Source organism: Ammospiza caudacuta, chromosome 5 (genome assembly GCF_027887145.1).
Source record: "Ammospiza caudacuta isolate bAmmCau1 chromosome 5, bAmmCau1.pri, whole genome shotgun sequence".
Classification (NCBI taxonomy): Eukaryota; Metazoa; Chordata; class Aves; order Passeriformes; family Passerellidae; genus Ammospiza; species Ammospiza caudacuta.
Window position 1 is genome coordinate 18,370,059 of NC_080597.1, and position 14,253 is coordinate 18,384,311.

At 40.3% G+C, this 14,253-nt stretch overlaps 1 protein-coding gene across 2 annotated transcripts in view; it reads right to left on the bottom strand.

The window, feature by feature from the left end:
• VWF (von Willebrand factor) overlaps positions 1-14,253 on the bottom strand; it is a 146,818-nt gene that overhangs the window by 6,206 nt on the left and 126,359 nt on the right. For both annotated transcript variants that reach the window (XM_058806037.1, XM_058806038.1), the window contains exons 44-49: positions 12,439-12,549; positions 10,958-11,141; positions 9,886-9,926; positions 5,188-5,298; positions 2,205-2,303; positions 689-817 (exon numbers count right to left, since the gene is read on the bottom strand). In XM_058806037.1, coding sequence (XP_058662020.1) covers positions 689-817; positions 2,205-2,303; positions 5,188-5,298; positions 9,886-9,926; positions 10,958-11,141; positions 12,439-12,549 — 675 coding nt within the window. The remainder of the gene's footprint in view (positions 1-688; positions 818-2,204; positions 2,304-5,187; positions 5,299-9,885; positions 9,927-10,957; positions 11,142-12,438; positions 12,550-14,253) is intronic.

Genomic DNA, 14,253 nt, shown 5'->3' on the forward strand with positions numbered 1-14,253 from the left:
TGTGTATGAGTAGACTGGTTTGGCCACCAGCTTTACTAAAGGTTCCCTGCTTCCTGCCATGCCCAAGAAAATTGGAGCAGATGGATATAAACACCTGTAAGATGTGTAAAACCTGACAGATAAGCAAAAACAGGGCCCCATGTGCTACACTCACACCTCACTCTGCTCCTCAGTGTCTAATTAATCTCAAATCACAAGAAAGATGGATGAGTACTTTTTGCAGGGCTTTTTATCCTGCTAAACAACTGCAGTTGTGGAAGTTTGATCTTTCTGCAACAGTGTGAAAATTCCTTTCCCTAACATCATATAATGGCAGAGAAAAAATACCATATTATTTCATATGCATATTTCTCCGTTTGTGTCATTGTCCACACAGTTTTGCTCTGGGTCCCAAACTGAGAACATTGTTAGAAGAACCACTTGCAAATGTCTGATACTTCAAATATTCAGCTTCATATTCATAACAGAATTTAGGGTCAGCAGTCAGCACAGTCTCACAAAAAAAAAAAAAACAGCTTATATTTTCAAACAGAGAAAACCTACATCTTTCTGAATTTCAAAGCTCAAATTCAGTTTAGCCAAGGTGTTGGGAGAGGGTTGGGATTTCCCAGCCCAGCACACAGAAGGTACCAGAAACATGGCAGAGTCCATTAGGAAACCTGGGAACACGACCTGTTTCACTACTTACTCCTTCAGCCAAGCATCTTCTGGCATCAAATGGAGGACAGCCAGTGATTCTCCTTTCCCAGATAAATTCCCCTCTCTCATTTACTCTGCAGGAGTGACGGTCACAGCCATCCTGAAGGGATGCGTTTGCCTGGAAATATTGAAGGGCTGTTAGCTTTACACAGAAACAACAGGGACAGGAAGTTTTCAGGATATTACTTTGCTGATGTCTCAATTAAAGTACCATGGTGGTGACAGTTATAAAACATAGAAATCTTTGCTTATCCACAGTCATTTTATTCTGTTTAATTCCATGGCCATATTGATCACAGCTCTGCCCAGACTGTGAAAACCTGACTTTTTCAGCTCTTAACAGGGAAGAAATTTCCATTAACTTAGTAAAAAACCTTCTTAAGTGAGAGATCTGGAGGTCTGGCCTATGATCTGTCTTTCAAAGAGATATAGATACAATTATTTACCTTCTGGAAGAGTTGGGAACTTCTTTAGAAAACATATATACAACCACACTCCCATCCCCCCACCAAATCATTTAATTTGAAATAAACCCTTAAGAGCAAGTCCAGCCATTAACCTCCCACTGCCAACCAAGTCCACCAGAAAACCACATCTCTAAGATCCATATCCACACATTTTAAAAATCCCTCCAGGGCTGGTGACTCAACAACTGCCCTGGGCAGCTTGTGCCAAAGCTGGACAATCCTTCCAGTGGAAAAAAAAAATCCAATCTAAACCTCCCCTGGTGCAACTTGAGGTTGTTTCCTCTTGTCCTGTCTCTTGTTCCCTGAGAGTGGAGCCTGATCCCCCCCAGCTGTCCCCTCCTGTCAGGGAGTTGTGCAGAGCCAGAAGGGCCCCCCTGAGCCTCTTCTTCTCCAGGCTGAGCCCTCTCAGCTGTTTCTGGTGCTCCAGACCCTTCCTCAGCTTCATGGCTCTTCCCATACTCTCCCCATCTAAGATTTTTCATACAAATGGAATAAAAGAAAATTTTAGATGCTGTCTCTGGTGAGAGAGAATGGGGTTTAACCAGAAAAATATCCACTCCTGTTTAAGAACATATCCTGCACTGCCAGGTTGGATGTGGCTCTGGGCAACCTGCTCTACTGGAAGGTGTCCCTGCCCATGGTAGGGAATTGAGACAAGATTATCTTTGAGGTCCCTTCCAAACCAATCCATTCTATCATTCTATGCTGGAGAAGTTTCTCAAAATTCACATTCTTAATTTAACTATTTCATGTCTTAAATGAGGGTTTTCATTTCCTCTGTTTGAGGTCATATTCCAGTTAAAGTTTTGTGATAACATTCCTGTAACTAGAATGTCTCTCTAGGATTTTGCACTGGGGTATGAAGTCACACATTTTTTATTTACAAACAACTTAACTTCCTTGATCAATTATTCTGAGATACAAAAAACACTGGTAATACCATGTTACCTAATCAAAAACATGATTATACATTTGATTTACATTTGATGATACATTTACATTTACTCACATATAAAATAAAGAATGCTTAAAACTTACCTGAAGATTTTGAACCCTTCCATCTCTCAGCCTGATGCTACATGAAGTTGGCACACATTTTCCACAGCAAGAGCCAGGGATTTCCTGCCTTCTGTAGTTCTAGAAGGTGAAGGACATTTTTCTGGATTTATTTTGTTTTAAGCATGCATCCTGTATTTATTTTAAGAAGCTTTTTTTAAGAAAATAAGATTCAGTGGACAAAATGACAGCCAGCAAAATGCTTCTAAGTAAAACCAATGGATTCTACACAGTGCAACATGGAAAAGTAGTTGGAAGTGCTGAAACTGGAGAGAAAAGGGCAAAGTGTCCAGTAAGCATTAGGCAGGGAAAGGGCAGAATAAGGGAAAAGGAGAGCAAGAAAGAAAAGGGGAATAATGGAGCCCCACAAACAGCATTGAAGGGAAAATCAATGGCAGGAAAAAGAGCATGGGAGAATGAGCAGCACTAAGTGGAGAGGCAGAAAGGTATAGAGTGAATAATGATAAGGAAAAAAATCAAACCAAGCAGAAAGCAACCGAGCTAACACATGAAGTGTCCCATAGTAATGTCCCCAGCTGCTCCAAATAACCAAGAGCTGCTTATGATGAGATGAACATTTTTAAGAAAATAAACACTTCCTAGTTCAGTGAAGGCATGCATGTTATCCATATGTTTTTATAGAAGAGAATTTGGGGAGGGAGACTATTAAATCATTGGGGGAAAACATAGTTCATTGTTACTTAGGTGAACTTTCCCTACTAGCAAAAATATAAGCACCTAAAGCAGGTCATAAAATTACCCCAAAAATGACCCTCCTGAGCAGAATATGCTGGAGATGGCTGCACTTCAATTGCCAGTGCTTTTCCTTACACAACTTCAGCATCCAGGAGAAAGCAGGTGTTCCTGAGAGAATTGGTACTCTTAACCCATTTGTACTCTCAAATTTTATCCATTAGCAAGGAATTGCTTTTAATCTAGGTATACCATGAAGTCAAAGGCTTTGGTTCAGGAAAGATTCTGTGAATTGTGTGAATCCCACTGGCCTTTAGGGAGATGAAGACATTCTGTATCTTATTTGATTTTTTTCTCCTCAAGCTCCACAAATTCATTACAATGGCTAGGAAGGGGTATATACTCCTAGACCTGCAACTTCCCTTGGGTAGCTGCATAGCTCCCAAACACAAGTTCACTGTCCTTAATAAGCCCAACTGAAAATGGCTCTTTCTTCAGTGTTTTCTGCCTAGTCTGTACTTTTGTGTTACATGGGGAAAAGGAGCTGGTTGGGTAATGTGTGGGTGGTGAAAGAAGCAGGAGAGGAATGTTCCCTCCCAAACTTTTTTTTTTTTTTATATCATGTATTATATTGATTCCTCTGACATAATTTCTACAGCTGGCTCCTTGCATTAAGCAGCGAGAATGGATGCTCATGTATCTTTGTGTGAGAACATACACATGCACACATGTCTCTGGTGACAAATTCAATCTGGTGTATCTGTTTGGGGTTTTTTTCATGGATCTGCCAGGTTATATTTTGAGAAAGATGCTCAGCACTGAGCTTGGCCATTTGTTTTCCCTTCAGAAGCCTATGTCTATAATCAAACCTTACAGAAGGGGTAATATTAGGGTCTAGAACCACAAAAGGTATTCCAGATTGTCCTTTTTGTCAGAGGCTACATCCATACCACCAAATAAAAGGGATCAAAGCCAGTTTGATGGCCTAATGGACAAGTGGAACACTTATAAATTATCTGAGCTGCATTCTCCACATGAAACTGGCTGGCCTTGGTTTGCCCTAACCACGGACCTGTCCCTGGACATCATTTGGAAGTCACATCATCATTTTTCTACTCATAACAGGCCAGCTGGGACACTGTTGACAATTCTTCAAGAAAAAGAGTTGCAGGAAATAATTTGAGTCTGCAGTCTTGCTCTATTTTTTTATTGTTAGAGATTACTCTCTACAGAAACTTAACTACATTTCCAGTCCTTTCCAGTTCTACTTCAGGATGGGAGATTGGACTCATCAAAAACTCTGCCCCTCTCTGTTCCAAGAACCCTATCAGTGTATGCCCCTCCTGGACATTAGCCAGAAATCCCACATGATCATGTTAGAGATGTGGATTTTGGGTGCCAGGGCACCCAAAAACCACTTGCACACGCACTGGGTTTGGTTGGGGCCATTGTGCTCCATCCACTATCCAGGCAAAGGATGAAGAAGAGGAAGAGGCATTTAAGTTTTGGGGTTTTTTTCTGTGAAACTTAGCTTCTGATCTCTGCTCTTTGGACACAGGGTGATCAAACCAGCCTCTGCATCTCACTTTGGTCTCCTTCTACTCAAGGTATTGGTGCTAAGAGAAAAAACTACAGAACTGAGCAAAACTAATCAGGCAATCCTGTCACATTGCTGGTCAGTAGAGCAAAAATGAAAGATATATCTCTCTGGCTTTCTCACCCAAAGTCATTCCTTGCAGATGAGGGCACCAAAGCAGCAGCAAAGACTTCAAAAACTAGTGGGAACTGATGGGGACAATCACTTCAAATCACCAAAGGCAAGGGCTGGGAACCAAACAAATGCTACTGACCCCAGCTTTTAGACAATTTGGAAAATTGTCATAGGAAAGGCCTGAAGCATGGAGATCTGGCTGAGCTGCAAGTCCCTGCAGGGACAGGTAACACTGTAGGAAAGAGGACTCAGCAGTTCCTCTTGCAAATGATTTGCCAAACCTTATATTGCCCTAAGGGTAAGTAATCTAAAATAAACAATAAAATGTGCCTGTGGAGCTGAGTACCATCTAAAGTTATCTTTGCTACCCTGAGGATTTAGATCAGATTTGATGCATATCATCTACTTCATGGAAAAACACAGAGCAAGACTTCTCAGAAGAACCTGAAGAAAGGCCAAAGGCCCCAGAGCTGTACCAGACATAAAGTGGTGTGTATAGTGAAGAACATAACTCTCATCAGACTCATTCCTAGCAGATCCCCTCAGGCTGCTCCCACTCACCGATGGGCAGGCCTGGCAGTTGAGTTTGGTGCACCTCAGGGTGTATTTCTGAGGTGCTGACTGGAAGCACTCACACGTTGTGCACTGATCCACCATCAGGCGCTTCCCGTGCTGAAACATCAGAATCAATTTGTCAGTGACCATCTCACCAGCAAAATCCAGATAAACAAGTGATTTCAGGTTAAATCTCTTTCATTAAATCTTGCACTGTAATTCTTTGCTAGAGAAACAAGAAACCCATGCCGCAAAGTTTCCAGAGACCTTGATATTTATTATCTCTAATTCCAGAACAAGGAGCATGGCATGAGGCTATTTTTCAAGGAAGCCCTTTAGAAGTCCTTAATCTGAGAAATGTCATTGGCATTTCTTTGTTGCTTAAATATCTAGCAAGCAAGAAAGGGATTCTTGAAAGTTATGAGGAAGATTTTTTTTTACTGTGACTACATGGTTGCCAGGAGTTTTTTGAGTGCAATAAATTTATTTGGCAACCAGTTTTCATTCTAGAGCCATCAAAACCCACAGATTATAGGTAGAAATTATATTGTTTTTGTAACAATTCTGCATGGAATCTCTAAAGGACTAAAAGCTTAAAATTAAGAAAAAACAAAATTTTAAAGAGCAAAATTAGTGACTGAAGAACTCTACTCTGTCCATAGTTACAAGCAAATCAGGCTGAACACAATTCAAATGCCCTGAGCTCTTGCCCAGCACCTTGTTTCCTGGATCCCATCACATTTTCAAAGGAAGCAAAAGTGACATTTAAAATGCAGAGCAAAGATGCCAAACCATTAAGAAACAAAAGTATTTTGAGTCAGTAATTGGTTACCCTACACTGAAGGGAATCCTAAGACAACATCTTTCTTCCTCCCAGGTGCAAAGCCCTTCATTTCAACCTCAAAATAACAAACCGCAAAGGTTGAAAGGACAAAGTGGGAGTAGCCTACTCAAGATTTGCACAAACTTCTAAAAACTAATAAAGAAGGAAAATAAATAAGGTAAATAGACAATTTTGCTAGATTATGAAAGGTTTGAATTGTGCTTCAGATATTAGTGGAATGCCACCATTTATTTCACTTGGTACTGCGCATATCCTCAGATTCCATTTTGAATTGTTAAATGCTCAGGAAACAAGTGGAGCAAAAAACAAGAAGCTGGCCAGAGTAACAGTGTAAAAGCAATGCATTTATAGGTAGTTTAGACCCAATTCTGTGACATACAAATGATCTGAGCACAGAATTTTAACTACATTCTGATTCTGTGCCCCAGGACAACAGAGGTGCTCAGGTCTCTATAACCAGTAACAACAACGACTCTCTCCTGAGGTCTAGAAAAAGGATCCTCTACATAAAACATTATGAAAGAGGAAATACCAAGGGGGAGATTCCTGTCTTTTAACAGCTTAGCTTGAGACCTGAACATGGGATTCCTCAGCTTTCCAGGTTTAACCTTCTGTAGTGACTATCATTAATCTGGAGGGTTAAAAAACTTCAACGGGGGCAGATATGGGGATACACTCAAAATTTTGCTCCTGGAGAGGGAGGGCGTGATGATTTTGCCTGGGGTACAATTTCCCTCCCAGAGGCTGGAATGGGGCTGTGGTTTGGATTTGCGCTGCACATAGGGTTGATAATACAGAGATGTTGTTACTGCTGAGCAGGGATTGCACAGAGCCAAAGCCTTTTCTGCTTTTCCTACTACCAGGCTGCAGAGGAGACTGGGGGTGCCTCAGAGGTTGGGAGGAGACACAGCCAGGAGAGGTGATCCCAGCTGACCAAAGGGATATACCAGACCTTATGGCATCATGATCAGAATATACAATGGGGAAAAGAAGGAGCGCCATTCTGCATGTCTGGGAAGGCTGAACACCTGCCCAACCATGGCAAGTAGTGAATTAATTCCTTTATTTGCTTGGCTTGCACAGCTTTTACTTTCACCCTCTTTATTCCAATCCAGAAGTTTTCTCACTTTTACCCTTCCCATTCTCTCCTCGATCCTGCTGGTGGGGAGAGAGCGAGTGGCTGCTGGCTGGGGTTACACCATAACAGATGGAGAGCAAATATCTTATGAAAATTCTTATTTCTTGTTTGATCTCAACACTGGAAAGCAGTCAGACACCAGAGTGACAATTCTAGTGCAGACCACATGACACTCTTTATCAAAGAATAGCTCAGTGGCTCTAGGCTTTAACATCATAAGGAAAAGGTCTACAAAGCCACAACTGATGTCACTGATATCCTCATGGATTCTTCTAATAGTTCTAACATTCCAATTAAACACAAAATAGATAAAGCTGAACTCACATGATAATCACTCTGAGAGGCAAGAACATAGGGATTTACTAGACATGAGTTGAAATTAAATCTTCACACACAAGTGCCTTGAGCTTTTGAGGGAAGATCTAGCCCTGATCCCAAATTTGCTTAGCATGACAGAACTGAACAAAATAATGGATTGATACAGATTTTTCCCTTTATATAACACACCTATCATGTGCTTTCTTGGCTACCTTGGAACGAAATGTCAACACCAAAATAACCCAGCGCCACCAACATAACCTGCATAAAACTCAAATCTGCTCAGATCACCTTCAAAAATGCCACTCAATAAAAGCCTGAGAAAACAGATGAGAGATACAGATAATCCTTTCGGTAAATACAGCCACCTGCTTGGAAACTTGCAGTTAAAACCCATGGCATTGTTAAGAACAGCAGAGTAGATGCAATACAGCAAATTACTGGAATATCATATTGATAACCAAATACATGATAAAAACATAAAGGAATTAAGGACACAGTCAATTACCAGAAATGCAGTAAAATCTCAAAACTTGAAACTATTCAGGGAAGGAGTTGATGAAGGAAAGTTTTTCCTTAATATAAAATGAAGCTTGAAGCCTATTCTTAAAGGACCCAACATAAAAGGTTTGAAATCCAGGAAGTATAAACTTCTGTGGACACCACATCTTCCTGCCTGACCAGGACTCTGGAACCAGTCGCTGAAGCAGAGAATAGTACAAAACAAAGCTATAGTGACACCAGGTGCTCAAAATATTTCAGACAGGCAGCTAATTAACTTATAGTAAGTCATTAAATGAAGTTAGTTTAAGAAATTTTAGGATTGTTTTTTCAATATTGCAGAAGCGGAGACATTTTATTTTGAAGTTTTCAAACACAGACACTTCTCATTTTGCTTTCAATGTGACATTTTGTTTCAAATGTTCCTTATGTTTCATTTTAAATTATTTGTAAATATTTTCAAATGCTTGAAGAAAGAAAAAGTACTTTACTTGACAGATCAGGTGAACATTTTGTTGGAGGAGAAAAAAAACTAGTTGGTCATGGCAGAACAGCACACAACTGGAAACAGTTTTGGTTTGCAATACAGAAATTATATATGTATGGAATATATAATCCTGTATAAGAGAAAGTGGCAAGAGCTGTCCTGCTTGACATTCCATACTAATATTGTCTTTGTAGGATGCCAATTAGTTCTGAGAACATACAAAAGAGGAAAGAAGTAGAGGGATTAAAGAGAAAGTAGATTATTCCAGAATTTATTACTTTTAAAACCAGTGTTCTGACAAGAAAGCTTTTCTTTTCTGACAAGAAAAACAAGAATTTTTCCTTTGATTTAATTCTACAGGGAAGTCATCTCTACACAGAATGATGGATGTTTGATGACATGGCTTTAGCTCTAAAAAACTTATAAACTTATGCCTTTGGACTATATTAAAAAAATCCAAACCACAAGAAATAGATAGAGAAAGGTTCTCTCTACCACATCACTAAAATATAAATATAAATGTTGAGTACATTTACTTTTAAATAAATGACAAAGGAAGGCACATGTTGACAAAGCAGGAATGAGTAGGTTAAAGTTAGGTTAAATGACTAAAGAGAACCTGTTTCCCTGGGGGATGGTGAGAATATTTAGAGCTCTTTGACACCAGAGGTGCTGCCAGAATATGGATTTAGGGAAACAATGGACAATTGACACAGCTTTCCAAAGATAAATTTGGCATAAATGAGATCAGATGCTTAACATCATTCACACTACCACGGGCTGGGTTAAACATGTCTTAATCTATCCATTAAATACACAGTTGAGAAAAAATTTCCTCACAGGGCTTATCAGCAGGGATCTTGAAAGGGAAAAGAGGTCAAACAGGGAGGAAGTTCAGCTTTCCTGTTCTTGCTAATAGCCAAGGAGGGATACCTCTCCTTCCACACAGGTGGAGGAAGTCTCCTTCCTTGCTTTAATATGCTTAATCCTCTAAGCAGAATATGGGAAGGTTTTGCTTCCCCAAAGTAGGCAAGGATCACTAGGGAGATTAACCCTCGTAGAGAGATTCCTGTGTGTTTGGTAGTCTGCAAACCATTACAAAATGCAGATTATCACAGTTTTTAAGCACTCTTTTCAAGCATCCTTCAAGATAAGGAAACTTTGCTGCCCCCATTTTGCAGAGATGCTCATTGTCATATAGGAAGACCCTGGCAGAATCAGGAGCTGGACATAGACATGCTGAGCCCCCTGGCACTGCTTTTACTCCAAGGTCTTCCTTGCAGAGATTCTATCTGGAAAAAAAAGTTGCCCTGTATTCTGTGTGTGACTATTCTGACAAGTGTGTGTCTTTCAAAAGCTCATTCATATATTTAAATATCTTGCCATCTCAAAAGGTAAAAGGAATTTGTGTCTTACCCCAATAACAGTGCCATTCAATGGACAACCATTCAGGGGCACTGAAAAAGAACAAAGTATTCCTCTTAGCATTACCATTATAATGACAATTCCAAGATGTAACCAACCACACCTATGCTCTTTTGACTCAGTACAGTTCCAGCTTGAAGAAATTTGTATGTAGTTTCACTGTAAAGAGGCATAACTGAGCCCTCTTACATTACACATCGAAAGGCAACAAATTGTCAGAGCTACAGGCAACAAATTGTACTTGATGCTACATAAAATTATCTCTGGCTGATCTCTTTTTGAACAAATACATGGCAGAACATAATAAACTTTCCCCTCCAGTTCAAGCCTCGCACTTCCAGAAGAGGAACTCCAATTTTCTGTAACTTTAGACAGCAGATATCCTTTCCTCCTCCTGCTGATCCCTCCTCACCCTGTGGTTGCACACACGTGTGTCAACTAAACACCACTGTCAGTCTTCCCAGATTGAGGCCAATTAACCAAATGTTTTCCTTTAGACTTTTGAATCAAGACTATGTTAGGAGTTACAGAATCATAAGCTTGGGACTGGAAAGGACCTTAAAGATCATCCAGTCCCAACTCCCTGCCATGAGCAGGGACACCTTCCACTATCCCAGGTTGCTCAGAGCCCCGTCCAACCTGGCCTTGGATACTTCCAGGGATGGGGCAGCCACAACTTCTCTGGCAACCTGTGTCAGGGCCTTACCACTCTCACAGGGACGAATTTCTTCCTAATATCCAAGCTAAACTTGTGCTCTGTCAGTGTGAAACCATTCTCCCTTGTCGTGTCACTCCAGGCCCTTGTCAATAGTCTCTCTCCATCTTTCCTGTGGGCTCCCTTCAGGCACTGGAAGGCAGAATCTCCCCCTCCCCTTTTATCCATGGGGCTTTGGATGCAGCAGCAGGTGCTTCTGTACTCAGTGTCTGAATTACACAGGAGCCCTTCCAAGTGGGGCTATGCTTCCAGAACACACACTTTTAAAATTGTTGTTGAGAATCAGATAGTCACACCATGAGACAATTCATGCTGGACCAATCCCATTTGCCATGCCCCAAACCTTACCACATCTGCAGGAAGGACAACAGTCAATCACTTGGTCACAGCGCAGCTCAGTTCCCTCTGGACAATCAGGCACATCCATTTGGGAGCAAGAAACATTCTTCTGCTGCACAAAAACCTCATTGTTCACTCGGATACACTCGTTGACAATGCAGCGGTTCCAGGGGGATCGCCACTCCGTGCCAACCTGAGGGGAAGTTGAGAGTGGATTAAACACAAACAGCCCTCGGATAGAGGGATATTTGTGCCCCTGGACAGAGGGAAGGCCACCCCAGACAGATGCTGGCTTGCCAAAAGCACATTTACTGCATCAGGAACAGTGTCACTCAACAGGTCTCCACAAACCCTTTCCGTCACAATCAGTTTATTAAGTATGCTGAGTTTGTAGAGAATAAGAATTAGAGAAGTATCCTTCAAAAGGGACAGGTCAAATAACATGTGAAGAAGGAAAAGCACTCCTAACTGCAGTTAAATCTGCTTTTATTCCCTGGTGACGGGCTGCACTGCACTGCAGCTGAGCAGCCCCTTTTTCTGCTGCAATCTGCTGCAAATCTGCTCTGCTAAGCCCAAAGGAGGCTTTAGCAACAGGCTCTGGACCTGAAACACTTGCAATAGTAGAAAAGACATCCTGTTGATAGTTCTCTTATTATCATCACCTACAGACCAGATAAAGCAGGAACTTCAAGTGCTGTTTGTGGGAACAGACAGGGAACAGCAGCCAGGAGGTAGATGCTGCCACAGTTCAGTGCTGGGAGAAGCTCTCACTGCTTTTTAATTTAATTCCTTCACTGATACAACTCTGAAAACACTTTAGGAACAGCAAAACTCAAGATTAGATCCCCAACTGCAGTCAAACATCTTTGCTCAGAAAGTTTGGAAACACATTCTTCTAGGGGGTTAAATGCTTAATTCTTCACTAATGACAGAAGAGTTACAAGAGGACGTAGCAAGGAAAAGACTGCAGAGTATAATTATTAATGTGTTAGGACAAAAAAAAAGTCAGTGGGAGACAGTGGGACACAAAAGTAGGCCTTCCAAAGGCTTGTTTGATGAAGCAGAGAAGTGTAGTGATCCACATTAAGAAATCCTCATGTTAAAACACAGAAAAAAGGCAGGTTGCAAAACAGCACTTTACAAGATTCTTTTTTTTAAGACAGCAGCAGATTGCAATACTAATTAACTGGCATAATTTAAACAAATAGCTGACAGCTGGGGAGGCATTATACCCAATGAACATTCTTTCAAGCTACCATGGCTGAAATTAGTGATTGCACACAAAATATCTGGCCCAGACAAGGGTGGGGAGGATTCGCACATGGGAATTGACTGGGTAGGTCACAAGAATACTCAAAACATTTTCTCTCAGTGCTGCTTGATGTGTAGAAGAAAAAGCTGATATCATCTTCATGTCCTTCCATTTAACATAAAGTAATTCCAGGGGGCTTTTCTGAGGAGGCAAAGTGTCCATCCCACTAGTGTCTCACCTCATGCAAAGGAGGATCTTCATCACCCCGAGGCCAAAAGTGCAGCTCCTCACAGGCAGTTTTCTGACATCTCCCACAGCACTCCCCTTCTGGCACAAGGTACTTGTAGCCCTGGAGGAGGAAGAAAATAAAAGAACGTCCTTATTCAGGAAGAGGAGGCAAACAAGAATATCAATCCCAGCATTTTCTTTTAGGATCAATGTTTAATGTTAGCAACCTTTTATGAAAAGGAGAGTTTGAAAAAGGACAGATAGAATTATGAGGGGGTTTAAATATTTTTTTTAAAAACCGTTTTTCATATAGAAGCATTTTACAAAGGCAAATTAAAGGTAAAAATTGCTCTTGTGGCATCTTGCATGTTAACCAGCACTCGCAACTGCCCTTCCCATTCCAGAAAATTCAAGGGTATGACTCAGTTGGAGCACACTCAGCCATCTGTGTTTAAGCAGAGGGAGGATGCAGGTTTCTTAGATATGTAGTCCAGGGACTGGTTTTGACTGATCATTTTATCTTTTCTTTATAAAATAATTTACATTAAAAAAACCCTTTAAGACCAAGTTGAACCATTAACCCAGCACTGTCAAGTCCAACACAGTTACAGGCAACAGTTTACCTGCAAAAGGCATTTGAAAAAAATTCTACAAAGATAACAAAACGAAACTACTATGCAACACTAGAGATTGTATATCTCATCAAAGTCTAACACTGACTTATGGAAAACTAAGTAAGCAGCATGAAAATTTAACACTAGGCCCTCTGTTACTAAAGAAAAATCTTATAAATCCAGCAAAATAGGTCAAAAAAACCCCGACCCACAGAAACAACAGGAATCCCAGTTCTCACTTTTAATACATATTAATCTCCAAAAGCAAGCAGCCAAATACTGAAACAGTAAAATATCTAAGTGCAAGAAAGCAACAATCTTTACTCTAATTAGAAATAAAATATTCTTTATGTAATAGCCAGATAGTGTCCAAGGGACAAAACCTAACTCTGATCTCAGCACAGAGTTCAAGGAGAGATGTTCTGTCACATAATATTGTTCATTGAAAAATGCCTGTAAAATATAAGCATAATTTTATTTTGGTCAAACTGAATTACTGAGGGATTCCCAACTGCTCCCTTCCTTCATGAACAGTCCCTGATTTGCAATATGAAGCACATTAGCAAACCTTGATAATCAATAGTCTTTGATATGGAAGTTTATTTCATATAACATCATAAAATATGATGCAAGACCTTGACCCAGCTTTGTGAGAAAAGTTGTGCTGTTGAGCATTTGGTTTTACATTACTTTTATCTGTTAAATACATGTCTGAAGCATCTGAAGTATCAGATGCCACTTTCTGCATGGCAAACTCAAGAGAAGTAGAGCTAGTACATGTTATAGAGTTGGGTTTTTTTTCTTCTTTTCTTTTCTTTTTTTTTTTTTTTTTTTTTTTGTGTAACAAGATTTAAAAAAACTCCAAGCTGTTTTCACAGAAATCAGATGACACTGTCAAAAATGATACTGCACAATTTAATTTTAACACCTGGCGATGAAATTAACAACCAGGAGCAGCAGAGAGTCTAAATATCATCCTAGTAATGATTCATGATCGAAGTAAGTATTTGATATCAATAAAACTTTTAATGCCATCTAATCTGAACTGAAAAATAATTTTAAGGTCAATTCAAACTGGATGACAGCACCGCTGACGTCCTTGATTTGATATGTATATCCACTGAATCAGGATTAAGCAAAGGAAAAAAATCTGAGGTATCCAGGTAGTCTATCAGTAACAGTTTTGGTTGTACAGCCTTGATAACCATTAA